This window comes from Denticeps clupeoides, chromosome 5 (assembly GCF_900700375.1).
Source record: "Denticeps clupeoides chromosome 5, fDenClu1.1, whole genome shotgun sequence".
NCBI lineage: Eukaryota > Metazoa > Chordata > Actinopteri > Clupeiformes > Denticipitidae > Denticeps > Denticeps clupeoides.
The window spans coordinates 32,855,564-32,872,841 of record NC_041711.1 but is presented as its reverse complement, the minus strand read 5'-3'; the positions used below and the strand labels follow the sequence as shown (position 1 = coordinate 32,872,841).

General features: G+C 49.1%; 1 protein-coding gene and 1 long non-coding RNA gene across 2 annotated transcripts; both read left to right on the top strand.

Moving 5' to 3' along the window:
- The first annotated feature begins 399 nt into the window (after positions 1–399).
- LOC114789759 (uncharacterized) lies at positions 400–10,705 on the top strand. The gene is made up of 3 exons (XR_003749717.1): positions 400–473; positions 1,147–1,332; positions 10,518–10,705. It is a non-coding gene; the product is annotated as an uncharacterized LOC114789759 (long non-coding RNA).
- A 4,977-nt stretch (positions 10,706–15,682) lies between these two features.
- pou3f2b (POU class 3 homeobox 2b) lies at positions 15,683–16,982 on the top strand. The gene has a single exon (XM_028980497.1). The coding sequence runs from the start codon at positions 15,766–15,768 to the stop codon at positions 16,888–16,890; it is 1,125 nt and encodes a 374-aa protein (XP_028836330.1). The 5' UTR covers positions 15,683–15,765; the 3' UTR covers positions 16,891–16,982.
- Positions 16,983–17,278: the final 296 nt, after the last annotated feature.

Here is a 17,278-nt window from a genome sequence, read left to right as displayed (position 1 = left end):
CAAGCACCCAGACTCCAGACTCCATGCCGGCACACTCACTCTTGCACAAACTCTCTGGCTCCCTCTCATACGGACTCATTCATATATGCTCACCCTGTCACTCACTCACACACTGACATCACTCACTCACTGGTTCTCCCCCATACAATCTCACTCTCATAAAAAGTCAATCACTCGCTGTAATCATACAGAAAAATACACTCGCTGTCATAAACATTCACTGGTTCTCAGTCAAACTCACCCTCAAACACTGCACTTTCTTGGATTGTGTCATTTGTGTGGCATTTGATCATCTTGGTAGGGTTTTTATGTTGCTCTGTCCTTGTTTCACCTTTACCTCAAAAAGGTCTTTTCACTCTTGTGCTCTCTTTCTCTCTCTCTCTCTCTCTCTCACTTGCAGTTTTGGCTTTGGCTGCAAGGTTGCAGGTGCAGCAGTCTCTGCAGCTCCAGTCCCAACAAAAGACCCTTCTCAGGTAAGATGTGCAGATGCTCTGCATCTGTGAAGATTACTGTAGGACCACCGCTGGCCAGCGTCCGATAGGGGTCACATACTATTCCGATGGAATACTATGTGACCCCCTTATTATCCAGAGAGCTGCTGGCAGGGGGTGTATAAGTGTCCTCATCTGGTGAGAGAGCTGCAGCAGGGAGACCAGGAAGGTCAGAGCTCTGGAACATGCAGGGCAGACGTCAAACACTCAGCATCTAGCTCTGGCTTTACATGCCTGTTTTGTGTGGCCATAAGGGTGCATTTGTGTGTTTGTGTGTTACAAAGTAGGCGTGGGGTTTAAGAGCGCAAATTTGTCATGCATTTCTGCAAGATGTATATGTTTCCATGGAAACCTGCAGTAAACATGAGTGATGTATTGGTTTTTACAGTAATACAAGTCACTTGGAGATCTGTGACATTCTCAACACATACACCACACCACCAACTGTGCAGCATGATGTTCCTGTCATGATGTTCCTGTCTACACCCCCAACACACTCGTTTTGCATAAAGTGCAAATATGATCTCTCCTATTTATATTTATTTAAATGTATATAAAAAGCTCTATTAATTTTTCCAAAATAACATATTTACCCAACACAAAACTTTTGGTTTGGGTGAGTCCCTGTGATCTTGCATATTCTCCGTGCCACCAGGTGACTGTCAATATCGCCAGTGTTTGACACGGTGACCTCCCCATCCAGCTCACCTCTCCATCTGGCACATGCTGCATGCTGCTGGGCTCCGGCCACCACGACACCTCAACCGTCAGCCTGAGGACGTGGACCATGATGACATTGCAGCACTGGAGAGAAGAGCCTCGAGGAACCTGCACTGTCCAGGTCCAGTTCTAAATTTTCATTTCTCAATGTGCATTCGGTCTCCTGCAGCAGGGCCAGTCCCTAATATGCAAATCGGTGAAATCACATTGTAATCACATTGTATCCCACACATTGTATCCCCATAAGATCATTTATTTTATTGTTGATGTGGTCACCAAATTACAGAGTAGAACAGAACAGCATTTTCAAAGTTTTAATTTAGGAACATGTATTGGCTGATTGATCCTTACTCTTCCACCCTGCTGTTGGAGCCCTTTAACTGTCTTGTGTTGACAGCTGCCGTTCCATTCCTCTGTTGTTTAATTTTCTTTTGTGTTCTTTCTCTTTTCCTCTTTTTTTTTGTTCTTTTCTCACTCCATCCTCTTTGTTTTCTTGCGCCCCAGCCATTACTCATCACTCTTTCAGCCACAGAACGGTAATCTCTTTTCAAGGCTCAACCCCCTCATCCCCGTGCCCCTTTTTCTACCCCCACCTTCTCTTTCTCTCCTTTTCATTCCTGTGCTCTGGCCCGCTGCAGTCCTCATGTGTTCAGTGTGGGAATCAATTCACAGCTCCTCGTGCTTAATGGCAGAGGAGGGATAATCCCGTGCTGGGTCTGGTTTTACTGATCCGCGGGTTCGGGGCTTGGGCTCGTACCCAAAACGGGCCGCCTCTGACCTCTGAAATGTCTATAAAGACGTGATACACACACACACACACACACACACACAGAGAGAGAAATGCATGCATTCCTTTCTGTGTCCTTAAGTTCTTATTTTGGTCTAAACTAAAACAACATACTTAATAACTGCAAAAAAAAATGTGATAAATTTTACAATACTGCTTATTCCCCAATGAGCAGCAACACTCCCAGTCACATGGATCCAAGAACAGTAATACTGGGGACAAGGCCAAACAGTGTGTGTGTGTGTGTGTGTGTGTGTGTGTGTGTGTGTAGGGAGGAGATAAATGGAAATGGGGCCTTGTAAACAGTTGGCGGTTTAGAGGGTCTCAAAGCTGGAGAGATGAAAGGGACACATCCCACCCCCCAGCCCCCTCCTACAGATTTACTGTCCCCTTTGTGACCAATTACAGCGGCCCAGCGTGTCACAGGCAGAATGCGCACACCACTCCGACACACCAGAGACACTCATTAACAGAGTCAGAGACGCCGCGCGGTAACACTTTCACACGGCGAGCTGGAAAACACTGCGCCAATGCTGAAGCCGTGGATAATGCGGGATGCGCCGTCTTTAGCAGCGCTGCTCAGTATACAGCCGTCATTAGCGGCACGCCGATCGGCGGGTGATATCCCCATTAACACAAAGACCCTCTTCACCACAGAGTCGTTCGGCAGAGAAGAAGATCTTACCTCATTACTAATGGCAAATGATCAACAGCTACCGTACTCAAAAACGAGGTGAAGCAATTAGAGCCGAATTGACTCAGAGACTGACTAGTCACACTTCACCAGTGGTAGGCAGGCTTTCACTCAAGGACAGCAAGGGGGCCGACCCCAGCAGGTGGAGAGGTTTTTTTTATTGATTTGTCATGATGACAATTGTCAGAGAGTGATGCAGCAAAAGAGCCAGGATTGAATTGGAGCATCAAAATAAGCAACAGGAGCCAACTGACGGTCCACCACGGCGAAGGATACGGCTAGAGGAGAGTACATGGGTGTGAATCAGAACCAGAATCCACCTTTCAGCGTCGGGTATGATATCCACCTTGAGAACTAGTCTCGGTCCTGCATTAACATGAGCATCATAAGCACCAGGGGCAGTGGTGACCTAGCGGGTATTGGAAGCCAAACCGTAATCGTAAGGTTCAAATCCTGACCCGCAAAGGTGCCACTGAGGTTCCACTGAGCCAAGTACCGTCCCCACACACTGCTCCCCGGGCACCTTGCATGGCTGCCCACTGCTCACCAAGGGTGATGGTTAAATGCAGAGGACGCATTTCGTTGTGCCACCGTGTGTTGTACTGGCTGTGCTTCACAATGGCAATCACTTCAAAGATCAAAATAAATAAACACATTAGATGGAAATAGGTAGTGGCCTAGTGGGTTAGACACTCGCCTATGAACCAGAAGACCCAGGTTCAAATCCCACTTACTACCGAAAGTGAAGTGATTGTCACATGTGATACACAGCAGCACAGCACACGGTGCACACAGTGAAATTTGTCCTCTGTATTTAACCCATCACCCTGAGTGAGCAGTGGGCAGCCATGACAAGGGCCCGAGGAGCAGTGTGTGGGGACGGTGCTTTGCTCAGTGGCACCTCAGTGGCACCTTCGAACCGGCAACCTTCTGATTACGGGGCCGCTTCCTTAACCGCTAGGCCACACTGCCCCACTACTACCATCGTGTCCCTGAGCAAGACACTTAACCCTGAGTGTCTCCAGGGGGGGACTGTCCCTGTAACTACTGATTGTAAGTCGTTCTGGATAAGGGCGTCTGATGAATGCTGTAAATGTAAATAGTGATTTCACGACAACTTTTTTTTTGACTGCAGTGACACTGGAAAAAAAACTCCTCAGATGTTTTCCTATAAATACATTTTTCCTTTAACACCCCACGAATCAGCACCACAGACAGCTCAACTTATTCTGTTACTAATTTTTGTCACTGTAGATGTAGTTCACATTGTATAATTGTTTTATTACTGTGTTATTAACTAACTGGGTTGTCAAGACTACTTTGCTTAGCAGTGAAGCTCCCCCCTCCTACTGATCAGCAGCCACTGACCACCCACACCGTCCCTAGCTGCCACCCACGCCCGGTGAGCAGGCCTCAGCACACCGCCAGGGATCGGGGGCTTCGCTCTCTGGGGATTGGGGACCTTTTTCCCCATGGTAGAGGAAATGCAGGGCCTGCAGCAGCCACCTGGCCAGTGTGTGAGTGACAGATCACATATTTACACAAACACACCTCCACAGCAGCACATCTGGAGCCTCGCACTCAACCCCAGCGGACCAGAGAAATACCAACAACATCCAGCGGTACGGGGATCACAGACAACGAACACACACACATGCGTGGCCCATGCACAACCTGCTCACACACACTCCTGTACACACACACACAAACTGGCCCAAGGTGGATTTGAGGAGGTGCATACATTTGCATAGATCTCCATGCATAATGAGTTGTGGGAGATCAAGCGATCCGAACACCCGTGTGTGGGTATTTCTTTCTGGTTGTTAGGCAGCCGAACGTGAACCTCGGTCGGCGGAAGAGTTGGGGTGCGGTGCCCCCCCCGTGGGGACAGGGCTCTCCGCAAGGGGACAGGGCCATCACGGGCCCGTTGTGAATGATTGATGGTCTGGAGGAAGTGCGGAGGAGCCGGGATGAGCCGGCGCCAGAGTCACACACACTGCTGAGTTCCCGCTGTTTTACATATGTACACACAGCAAGAGCTCTGGCACGCCCCGCTATCTCCCGCTCGCCCCTCTCCTATCGCTCCTTTCTTATTGTAATTTCTCTCATTCCGCCGCCATATATCTCCCGCAATCTCTCCTTCTCTTAATCTCACTCTCCCTCCACACCACCATCCATCTCCCATAATCTCCCTCGATGAATCTGTCGCTCCTGCGCGCTTATGAAAGCGCCTCCGCGCCTCTCTGCGGCCGGTTCGCAATGGATGGCCTCGCCGGCCTCGTTTTCTCAGCAGACATCATACGCGCCATTTACTTGACAAACAGATGCTGCATGTATCCTGATGCATATCCAGACACCGCAGACCTGCCCATAATTAATAATCATTCATAAATACCCAGGCAAATCTAGGCCTGTAGGAAGTGAACCGCATTTACTCAACAAGAGGCCATCTTCGCGGTGGCGGCGGCGGCGGGCGAGGGTATCGATCCGCCTCCGCCGTCCAGCTGTTTATTTACCGAAAACAAATCGATGTTCCTGCCTCGCTGCGATTCCTCTCCCTGCCACGCTGCTGCTGCTGCTGCTGCTGCACAACACACCCAGATCACCAAAAATATACTCTTAAATCCTCTAAAAAGAAGAGTACGTCCGAGGTAAATATGCTTTTCATCACCCAGTTGTGAGAAGCCAAGGCTGCCACACCGACTCTTTGAGAGTTGGGATTAGGCTGAGATTAAATTTAATCTGTGGCTCAGAACTCAACCCACGCTGCAGTGTATGAAGGACTGGGGGAGGAACCGGTGATCGGCGTTATAAGCCCCCATAACCCTCACAGGTCAGGCTGAGGCACAAAACACATTACAATAAATATCAATAGTATTATTGTTATTATTATTATTATTATTATTATTATTATAGCATAAGCCTTTTTTTTATATGACAGCATTAACCCATCATTGGTCTCAAGAGGTATATTGCCATTTTCAAACCGTTGTGATATAAGCACAATTAAATACACTAATAGCCAATAAACAGTATTCAATTGTGATAATTCCAACAATTCTTTAGGCATGTAATTAAGATCATTACCAGGGTACGGTTGCCTAGCAACATATCGGCAGAAGCGACATTAAAGTACCTTGTGATGCATGTATGTAGAGTTCCAGTGAGGTAATCCCAGCGGTGTGCTGTTACTGAGCGCTTGATCATGTCTTAGGTCCTGCTCAACCAATCAGAAGCATTACTGACTGTACATTGGAGCAAAAAAGTCATGTGGTGACCTTTGTTCTACCAGCAGTGAATAAAAAACAGAGCGTCTCCTGCTCTTTTTCAATCTGCTGGAGCATCACACGTTCAGGGTGTAGGCAGAGTCCCACTGAGGTCACTGCTGGGTGAGGAAGAGGGGGTGATGTGCAATTACTGCCTGACCCTATCTGACTCGTGTGTGAGTGTGAGTGTGTGCATGTGAGTGTGCGTGCTCGCTGTGCTGGTACAGTGTGACAAACTCTTAAATTGTTTCACCTCTCCTATCTGTCCTTATTTCCTCATGCACGCCCACTCGCGCACACATTCACTCACTTCCAAGTGTGACAGGGTGGCAGCTCACATCCCCAAGTGCCCCTGCAGGTTTCTTACAGCTACAGTCAGACAGAACCGTAATCAGCGCGTGACTGTCTGCTCCGTTATTGCAGTTTATGGAAATCAACACAATAGGTCAACACATCTACATGAAGAGTGTGTGTGTGCGTGTGTGTGTGTGTGGGGGGGGGGGTGGGGGGCTCAACCTCGCCGGATCAAGGAGCAGCTCATGTCATTCTGTAGACCTTGGAGACAATCACACGTTCCCTGTTCCTCTGTGTGGTTCTGTGTGGTTCTGCTGTGTAGCCGTTTGTTCTGAAGGAGAGCTGAATTGTGGCGATGATGTAGTTGTGATGATGTGAGTTGTTGTTGCCCGATGTTCCTCTGTGATGGGAGTGCTGTTGTGCTGATTGGTGTGTTATGCTATTTGTGTGGGTGTGTGGGTGTGTGTTGGATTATATGTAACTGGGATTGTACACAAGCAAATAAATTATAACGAAGTTATATAAACTGGATCATTTATCCAACTGTGTGACATACAGTTTTGAAATATGTTCGTTCGGAAGAAAACCCAGAAAGCTACCATTTGTAATAATATTTGCACAAATGTAATAAATCTAATTGATTGCAGCATTCCAGTGCAGCTGTATCATGAACTGCACGTCTGATATCATGACTTCAATATACTCTAGAAGCCTGAACCTGCTCATTTGTTGACTGGATGTCGGGTCATGACCTCTGTGACACGGCATAGCTGCCGGTACCGAGCGTGAGTATTTGTGTACAGTGAACCCATCAGTACTGAGATGCTGTTTCAGCTCCTATACAACCCACCATCCTCCTCCCCCATCTCCTTCTCCCTCTCCGCCTCTTCCCACAAGATTGTCTCCCACTCCCCCATCTCCTTCCCCATCCCCGATCTGCCCTCCTCCCGTCCCCTCCTTTCCTCTCTCATTTCTTCTCTCCGTCTCTGCGGAGGAGCAATTACTCCTCAGTCTCTGAGCGGCGATCTGAGCATCCTCTCGCCGGCATTGTCTGCCGCAATTTACCAGCCGCATCGCCAGATGAATACCTCCATTCACAATTACACCCTCTCCATTAGCTGCTGCCTGTGCCATATTTGTGTGGTTTGTTGTCTTTTTTTTTTTTTTTTTTTTTTGTCCTCCAGTTCTGGTCTTGAAGAAAAAAAGCAATTAAATCTGGACAAAACAAGTATGGATGGAATGGTGGGTCCCGCGAATGGCCAACCTATTATTTAACTGAGTTTGAACTCTCTTCTCTTTGTCTCACTCCGTCTTTCTCCTTTCAGTCCCCTGCAACTCTCACCACGTCCTTTTTTCTCTTGCACTCGCTTTATCACGGAAAGCACATTGCCAAAACTACCTATTGCAGCTTTTGTCTATCTTAGACACAGACGTTCTGCTTCTGCTTAAAGATACACACACACACACACACACACACATTCAACCTCCATTCTGTTTCCTGCCTCTCCTCTCCAATGAGCCCCACACAGGGCCTCCCCACAGAGTTTCGTTTCCATGGGGACCTCTCAGCGTCTCCCGGGCGACAGGCCATACCTGTGGGACAGGTACCCAGGACACCGTCCAGAGGGTTTTGCGGATGGAGGGAGAAGGGCCGAGGAATCCCCGCCCCGCGCCCGCGGAAGGCACGCGACAGCGCGGATCACGCTGAGTGATTTAGTATTCCAATAAATCATTGACGTCGTCTAATTTCCTATGGATTTCAATTTCCCCTGGACAAATCTGCATTGATCAACTTCAGGTGTCCCACACGTCCCACGTGCCACCAGTCACCACAGCTCTGTTATTTAAGCCATGTGAGGGACATGAATGTGGCCCTCAGCCTCCCTCAGTGGCAGTGATCTCACCGCCGCAGGCGCTTCGGCAGCCGAGGGAACTTTAAATGAAATTACAACCTAGTGTCTTGCTGGTACCTTCTGTCCCCGTCCTCAGTTTAGCTTTGCAGGCCTGTCAAGAATGATGATGATCACGCAAGGCCAGGGTTCAGCCGGAACTAAATGAAAACCCGCTCGCATTCAACTCCTGTGCGATGAATAGGAGTGAACAATTGAAAAAAACTTAATACAATATGGACATACTACAGCATTATTTAATTCAAGAAAACCTAAACTTCTTATATGCTCAAAGTAAAGTTGTTTTTTGGCATGTTTTTTATGTTCCTGAAAAGCATCTTAATTTTGAATGAATGACCGTTTTCAATCTATTACATGTAGTAACATAAACTGGACATTAACGATAATTGGGATTCATTGCCAATATTCAGAAATATTAGTATATCTGACAGAAAGTGTGCTGATTTCGGGATTGCGTTATGGAATTAATTTATGGGGATGTATTTGTGGGGCTGGTGCATTTCACATCATTTCACAATTACCACCCGGAGACTGCACCATGAAGACTGAGGAACCTTTCAGAAGGACATAAGGTCGAATCAGGGTCGTGTTATAAGAAAATCGGCTCAATTCAATCTGCCCATGACAGGAATCTGCCGCCGGGGGTCGATGTCTTGGACAATGGACAAAATGGACAAAAGCGTGGATGAGGCAACAGCAGCACGCGCAGCAAATAAATCTGACTTGCATGGACGTGCAGCCTTTGTTTTTAATAAAAAAAAAATGAAAACCATATCACACCTTGGCTGGTGCCCACAGGCATATTGGAGACTCAGCAGTTTGAAGACTCCACGGTCTGATGAGTCCAAAATTGAACTTGCTGGTCTGCTTTGTGCAGACCTAACTCAGCATATAACACTGAGAGCCCTGTCCCAACTGTGAACACGGCAGCAGGGGCATCATGCCTTACGGATGCTTTTTTTTAACGGCAGAAAATCAAGGACGAGGAGAAACTGATGGAACTGGAAAAAAAAAAAAAAAAAAACACTTGCCGAGATCTGGAAGAGCAAAGGGAGTTGAAGGAAGATTCATGTTCCAACAGGACGGTGACCTGAAACTCCCACAAAATCAATGCTGGAAAAGGTTAATGTTCTGCCCAAGCCAGTCAAATCCCAGACCTCAGTTCAGTGGATCATCTGGGGAACGACTGAATGAGCCCCATCCACCATGATGGTGAAGAAGAATAGTATTGATAGAGACTTACCTCAACAGACACTTGTGGGTGAACAGGGTTTTTTTTTACCTTCAACATCAGGTGAACATTCATGTAAACACACATCCATCCTCACCACAGGATGAAAGTGTCTCTCAGTCCACCGGTTGGCCAGAGCTTGAAGATGAAGAGAACATGCAACCTCCACGCTGAGGGCAATGAGACGGCCCATTGCATGGGTGAGGTTGCTGGAAGCTGTAGCCTCTGCGGCTGATGTGTTGGGTACATATTGGTCTGTGTTCGAGGGGAGGTTTATCAGTGTTAGGGTGTGTTGGCTCGGGAAGAACGCGTCTCTCCTCCGCCTGCTCCCCCAGAGGCACATCCGTATGGATCGCAGAAGCGTGGAGGAGAAATAAATTGGAGAGAAGGATAAATCGATGCTTGACGGAGAGGCAAACAGACCTTCCAACCCCGGTGCAGGCGCAGAGCTCAGGTTTTTTTCTTCCTTCCTTCCTTCCTTTCTTCCTTTCTTTCTTTCTTTTTCCTTGGGCTGTATTGGATTGGTATGCAGAGCTGAGAGAGGGGCTCAGAAAAGACTTGGCCAACAAATGATGTCCTTTGTTTGATCCATTGTAAGTAAGGGGTGATGGGGGGCTGTCATGGAGTATAGAGGTGGGGGGGGGGGGGGGGGTAGACGTGGGGTGGGGGAGGGCCTTCGCAGTGGGGAGTCTGTGGGAAATAAACATCTCAGATGAATTGGAAAAGGGGAAATATTTTATGTCCTTCCTGGACGAAAGTGAACAGAGGCCGGTTGGTGGGTGTGTGTGAGTGTGTGTGAGTGTGTTTACACTCGTGTACCGAGCACAGCACTTCACCCAGATCTGTGTGGTTTTTTTATCAGGGCAACATATTAGTGCCTCGCTCAAGCCGAAACTCTGGAATAATCTCCGGGATAGTGTGGGACGTGGCTGACTCCTGTACGGGTCTCAGTGGGAGAGTCGGTCCCTGCGAGTTAGCGTGTGTTCTGTCCCACTCCCTGTTGCGGTACAGTTACGTGTTGGCATGCTGCGGTGATGCCAAGAACTCAGAACTGATGTGCGTCGATTGGTTCGTTCTGATTAACGGCCCTCTTCATGTTCCCCCTCCTCTCCTGGACTCTGCAGGGCTTCCAGAGGAAGGACGGGCCTGAGGTCTGCGAGGTGCAACTTGGACAGGGCGGAGGCTTCGCTATTTAATTCAAGTGCTCTCGTGCTATTTCTTTATGATGTAAAGTGCCTCAGTGCAAAATGTAGCACATTCAAGTTATGCAATAGTGCAAAACGTCCATTTATTAAATATGCAAAAGTAAACAGAAGCCACGTTTTTTTTTTTTTTTTTTTTTTCAGCCGAGTGATTTGAGTAAAATGTGCTTCATACTGCAGCCCCTTTAGGATTTCACCACGTTTCAATCACCACGTTTAACGCAAATTCGGCCAGCCTGTGTGAATTCGACATTCTGTCCAGTCGCTGTGGCCTTTGCTCAGATTTGACCGACAACCGTCGTCTCTCGTGAGTTTCGCCCATCACAGCAGACCCCTGCAGGACAATCACAAAATGTGCCTTCAGCTACTAAACATGCGCAGACAGGCGCACAGATAATTAGCCAAATGCTGGCCAGAAATGTCACGTAAGCAGCCGAACTGCTATCGGGTTAAACATCGTGAGATTGAATTTGTATGTTTTATGTATGTTTTGCCTTCTATTTATTGAAATTTCATGTAAATTGTACATGCGTTCACATGCTCTGGCTCACCAGTCAGCAGGAAATAAATCACACGGTGTCTGGAATTTACCAATAAAAATTATTAACAAAAAAAAAAAAAGATATACACATGAAACTGCATCACTTTTCACAGCAGCAAACAAACAACAACAAAACATAGAGGGTCAACTGTGTAGGACTTTCGGGAACCTAAATGAAAATTAAAGAAAATGATGACTATTTCCGTCAGACAATGTGTATAGATCCATTTTAATTGCTGTGTGTGTGTGTGTGTCTGTGTATGTGAGTGTGTGTGTGTCTGTGTATATGTGTATGTATGTGTCTGTGTGTGTGTGTGTATATATATATATATATATATATATATATGTCTGTGTGTGTGTGTGTGTGTGTGCGTGTGTGCATGTGTCTGTGTGTATATATATGTCTGTGTGTATGTGTGTGTGTGCGGGTGTGAGTGTGTCTGTGTATATGTGTATGTATGTGTCTGTGTATATATATATATATATGTCTGTGTGTGTGTGTGTGTGTGTGTGTGTGTGTGTGTGTGTATATATATATATATATACACATATATATGTCTGTGTGTGTGTATGCGTGTGTGCATGTGTCTGTGTGTATATATAGGTCTGTGTGTATGTGTGTGTGCGGGTGTGTGTGTGTGTCTGTGTGTGTGCATGTGTCTGTGTGTATATATAGGTCTGTGTGTATGTGTGTGTGTGCGGGTGTGTGTGTGTGTCTGTGTGTGTGCATGTGTCTGTGTATATATATGTCTGTCTGTCTGTGTGTGTGTGTGTGTGTGTGTGTGTATATATATATATATATATATATATATATATATGTCTGTGTGTGTATGCGTGTGTGCATATGTCTGTGTGTATATATAGGTCTGTGTGTATGTGTGTGTGTGCGGGTGTGTGTGTGTCTGTGTGTGTGCATGTGTCTGTGTGTATATATATGTCTGTGTGTGTATGTGTGTGTCCTGGATAAAGTTCCCCACAGGACCCCGACACCCCACACCCCCACCCCACCCCCCCGTATCGACGCAGCAATATTGATGTTTCAATTAGACGCGCGTTACATTCCGCCGCAGACTCGTAACGCGGCGCGTCTCCCGCCATCTGCTCGCCTCCCGCGTTTGAGGAACGAGGCACGTGGGGCTAATCGAGCCGCACATGAGCGATGGGGCCGCGGGAGCGCGCACGTCGCTCTGCGCAGAGGGGCGGGGCGGGGCGGGGCGGGGCGGGGCGTGTTCTGCGAATTCTCCGACTTTTATTGAGAGCGAACGACCGGGTCGAACCCCGCGGATCACGGGGTAACCGAGGCGGCGCTGTTGCTGCGCTGCGAAGTGGGTCCCCGAAACCAGACGCCTGGTGTGGGGGAGACCTGTCGGGTCACCCCCAGAGTGCTTCCCTTCGGTCAGCTCTGCTCGATGGAATTTAAAGTAATCCTCCAACGCCCACCTCTCCTTTTTTATTCACCGGGGTGGTCTCTTCAGCCACAATGGCGGCCAACTTTCAGAGGGGTGCAAATTTAACGAAGCTTTTGTGCGGACTAATTGCATTGAAACGCCATTCTGAGTGCAAGGCCTCCTTGGCCAGATCTAGAGGGGGGAGGGGGGTGTCCCTGTACCTCAAGCGTCCCACCCAGCCACCCCCGAACCCTCCACACACACACACACATACACACTCATTACGGAGGCCGACAAAAGCGAGGCGACTCGGAGTGTCAGGACTTCTTTAGATCTCCAGAAGCCAGATGGAGGAGGGGACCTGTCCACCAAAGTGCGGGTTCCTTCTTTATAACATTTTATTTCGCTTAGATATAACTTATTTATATAGTTAGTATATGTGTCTGTATGTCTGTGTGTGCGTGTGTGTGTATGTGTGTGTGTGTGTGTGTATATATATATATATATATATATAGTGTGTGTGACGTCACGACGTAAATGTAACGTGAGTATGTGTGTGTATGTGTGTGTGTGCATATATATATTGTGACGTCACGACGTAAATGTAACGTGAGTGTGTATGTGTGTATGTATATATATATATATAGATAGATAGATAGATAGATAGATAGATAGATAGATAGATAGATAGATAGATATAGATATATATACACACACACACACACAAATATACATGCATATACACTCACGTTACGTTTACGTCGCGTGGTGACGTCACTCTTTTTTCATTTAAGGCCGACCCGCAGTAGGTTTCCTCTCCTAGCTTGTCGAGGCGAACATGTGCGTGAACATGAAGCAAGGCTGCGTCGGACATACAGACGATCTACAGCACAACGGCGCATGTCCAACGGCGCAGGGTCCGAGGCTCCAGGGCTGAAAGGCCGGAAGCCGCCTCCTCAATCCGAGCCCCCTTCTGCTGCTCCGTTACTTAAAGCGTGTCTTTCCGAAATGGAATTAATTACTTTGCATCAGTATTTGAACATGACCGCCCGCACTGGGAACTGCGCTGATGTATGAGGAGACAGTTACCTAATTAGAGCATAAAAAATGGAATCTTTACAGCATGCGGGTCATATAATTACTGTTAATTTAACGCTCAGATTCTCCGTCATTAATTTTTATTCCCTTAAATGTAGTTTGGCAGCGGCTCCTGGAGCTCGGAGGTGGATGGGGGTCCGCGGCCCAAATAACAAGCCCCGCATCATTTATGCGTTGTTAAGCCATGTAATTGGACGAGCCGTAGTTTGCATATTACGCCATTAAAGTAATGCGCGCGCCTCGTCCCCCAACACGACTCGATAAAGCCGCTGTGGCGACGTGGTAATTCCGCGAATTACGGCCCTAATTGCCGCAAATGTTCTTTTGATTTGGCTGGTTTCGGTGTTACGCCACAACGACGCTTTCCTGACCGCCGCCCCCCCCCCGGCCTCTGATAGGCCAGTTTCCTTTGTTCACGTGACTGGGCGCAGCGACCGTTATTCGTTACGGAACATTGGACGAGAGGGGGAAGGGGGGGGGGGGGGGGTAAAACTTCATTTGGAAGTTTCACTTTGTTCTTCGAGATGTCATTCCTGTAGCCCTGTAGTTACGTGGCGTAGTGTTGGGCCTGCGCAGTAGCATCGTTACGTAACGCGCTTTTTTTTTTACGTGCACGCTGTTAAAACGGCCCATAAAATCGTTCTTTTAATTTGCATGTCACGAACACACGATGATCTGTTTTGTCTTCGGGTTTTTTCTGATTATCTATAAAAACCTTTCTGTAACCCCGTGGCGTGTCACTCGGAACTTTTTCTCCTGTTATTTACCGCACTGAGTGTTTAACAGAGTGACCCCCCCCCCGGCCACAGTCGCGCCCCGGGCCTTTGTCCGCCGTGAGCGCCGTTCTAAATGGCTCTTTAGATATAAGGAGCGGGGGGTGGGGGGGGGCAGAGCTGCTCCTCGCTATGGCAACCGGCGGTGCTGAGGGGGAATGTCACATCCATGGGAGGGACGACAGCTGGGCCGCCTGTGACACCTGCACGGCTGGACCTGGGAGTGGCGGTCTTCCCCATTACTCTACTGTTACATCTTACTTTATCATATTCAATTTGGGGTTGTGTGTGTTTGTGAAGATTTTATGTTATTCAATAAAAAATAATATGAAAATGAAAAAAAATGTATTAATGCCACTCAATCTACGAAAACTAGATGAATGTCTGGACCTGGATCATCATGGGTTTTGTGGGTTTTTTAAACGCAGAATAATAATTGTCACGGGCCACGTGAGGTGAACAGGCCGGAGGCCCATAAACTCGTACACGCAGTTTTAACTCAGGATGAACTTCGAATGAGCCTCGGGCAGTGACGTCATCACAGTTCGGGCTCTGTCGCCGCGCCCACTAGTTTTAAAAGGGATTCTTTTTTCCGAGCTATTTCATATAATGCTTCATTCAAAACAAGAACATGATTATTATACGATTTTAAAAGTATCACAGGGTTATTTTACTATAAATTAAAGCTACATTTCACACCCAGTTTTCACTGTCTTTAGTGTACTCATATCGTTTCGAACGACCTCATCACTTCGAAAGCGCATAACTAATTTCCATATTCATATTGTTCGGTATTCAATAAAAAAAAAACAGACCCCCAAAAAACAATAATTCAGATGAACCCTTCGTGTTTATTACATATTAGGTTTATAAAAATGTAATTAGTTGCTAGAAAGCAGTATTAGTTCCATTGTGCTGCACTCTCGGGATAACGTGGTGAACTGTGGGGCCAAATTGTACTTACAGGACACCTAGTTACTTTCTCAGAGGATCCAAGTCTCTAGTATGTTCCCCGAGGGCCCGGCGCCTCGTCCGAATCTCGTTTTCCGAGCGCAAACCCCGACGCCGCGTTCTATCTCAGAAATAGAATAAAAAAATTAAAAAAAGAGGCGCGACCCGCCGCGTCCCCGCGCCTCCGACGTGCCGCAGAACTCCCGGTTCTGTTCGGGGGAAGGGGGGCTGGCGTCCGTTAAGAAGCGGCGGCGGCCAATCGGCGCCGTCCGTCAAGCCGCCGCGGCCAATCAGCGGCGCCGGGGGGCGGAGCTCAGGTGCGCTCCGCCGCGTCCGCTTGGCGGAGAGCCCGTGGCGAAAGAGTAAGTGTCAAATGCGCGCTTTCTTCAATAAGCGCCATCAGTCCGGCTCCGGGAGTCATGGCGACCGCAGCATCCAATCACTACAGCATCCTCAGCTCCGGCGCGGAGAGCGGCGGCATGCAGCAAGCCGCGGCGTACCGGGAGGCGCAGAGCCTGTTGCAGGGCGACTACCCGCTGCAGAGCGGCGGCCACCCGCTCAGCCACGCACACCAGTGGATCACGGCGCTGTCGCACGGGGAGGCGGCCGCCTGGTCGCCCGGTCCCCTCGGCGAGCAGGACATCAAGCCCGTGGTCCCGGCCGGCGCCCGGGACGAGATGCACGGCCCCGGGGCTCTGCAGCACCCGCCGTCGCGGCCGCCGCACCTGGTGCACCAGGCGCACGGGAACCACCACGACGCGCGGGCGTGGAGGAGCGGCATGGCGGCGTCCGGCGTGTACCCGCAGCCCGGCTTCGGCGTGAACGGCCTGGTCCCGGGCGGGGGGCAGGGGATGCACCACCACGGCCTGCGCGAGGCGCACGAGGAGCACCACAGCCCGCACCTCAGCGACCACGGACACGCGGCGTCCACGCAGCAGCAGCAGCACCAGCAGCAGCAGCAGCAGCACCAGCAGCAGCACCAGGGCCACCACGACCACTCGGACGAGGACACGCCGACCTCCGACGACCTGGAGCAGTTCGCCAAGCAGTTCAAGCAGCGGAGGATCAAGCTGGGCTTCACGCAGGCGGACGTGGGGCTGGCGCTGGGCACGCTGTACGGAAACGTCTTCTCCCAGACCACCATCTGCAGGTTCGAGGCCCTGCAGCTCAGCTTCAAGAACATGTGCAAGCTCAAGCCCTTGTTGAACAAGTGGCTGGAGGAGGCCGACTCCACGTCCGGCAGCCCCACGAGCTTGGACAAGATCGCGGCGCAGGGGAGGAAGAGGAAAAAGCGCACCTCCATCGAGGTGACCGTCAAGGGGGCTCTGGAGAGCCATTTCCTCAAGTGTCCCAAACCCGCCGCCTCGGAGATTACGTCGCTGGCGGACAGCTTGCAGCTGGAGAAGGAGGTGGTCCGGGTTTGGTTTTGTAACAGGAGACAGAAAGAGAAACGCATGACGCCTCCCGGCGGCGCGCTGCCGGGGACCGAGGATGTGTACGGGGACACGCCGCCCCACCACGGGGTCCAGACGCCGGTACAATGAACTGTCCCCCTTTTTTTCCCTTCGTTTCTATCTCTTTATTTTTAATTATTTATACTGAAAACGAAAATGAAAAAAAAAAAACCACACACACACGCACACACAGGACAAGAAAACACGATCCACGGTGGGTAAATTTCGCTCCCACTCCCACTCCCACCCGGCCAGGAGCACCAGCGAGAGGGACGCGTGCTTTTGTTTTGGAGGAGACACGCCGCCCAGCACTGTGACAGAAATAATAGGGCGCAGATCGTTGGTTTTTTTATTATTATTATTATTGTCCCCCCCGGGCGTCCATTGTGACGTCAGCACCTGTCGCCTGTGCTGTTTACACGTTTCGACTTTTTTTTTTTTTGTCGGTAAAAAGCGCGAGCGGCGCCACGTTTTGGGG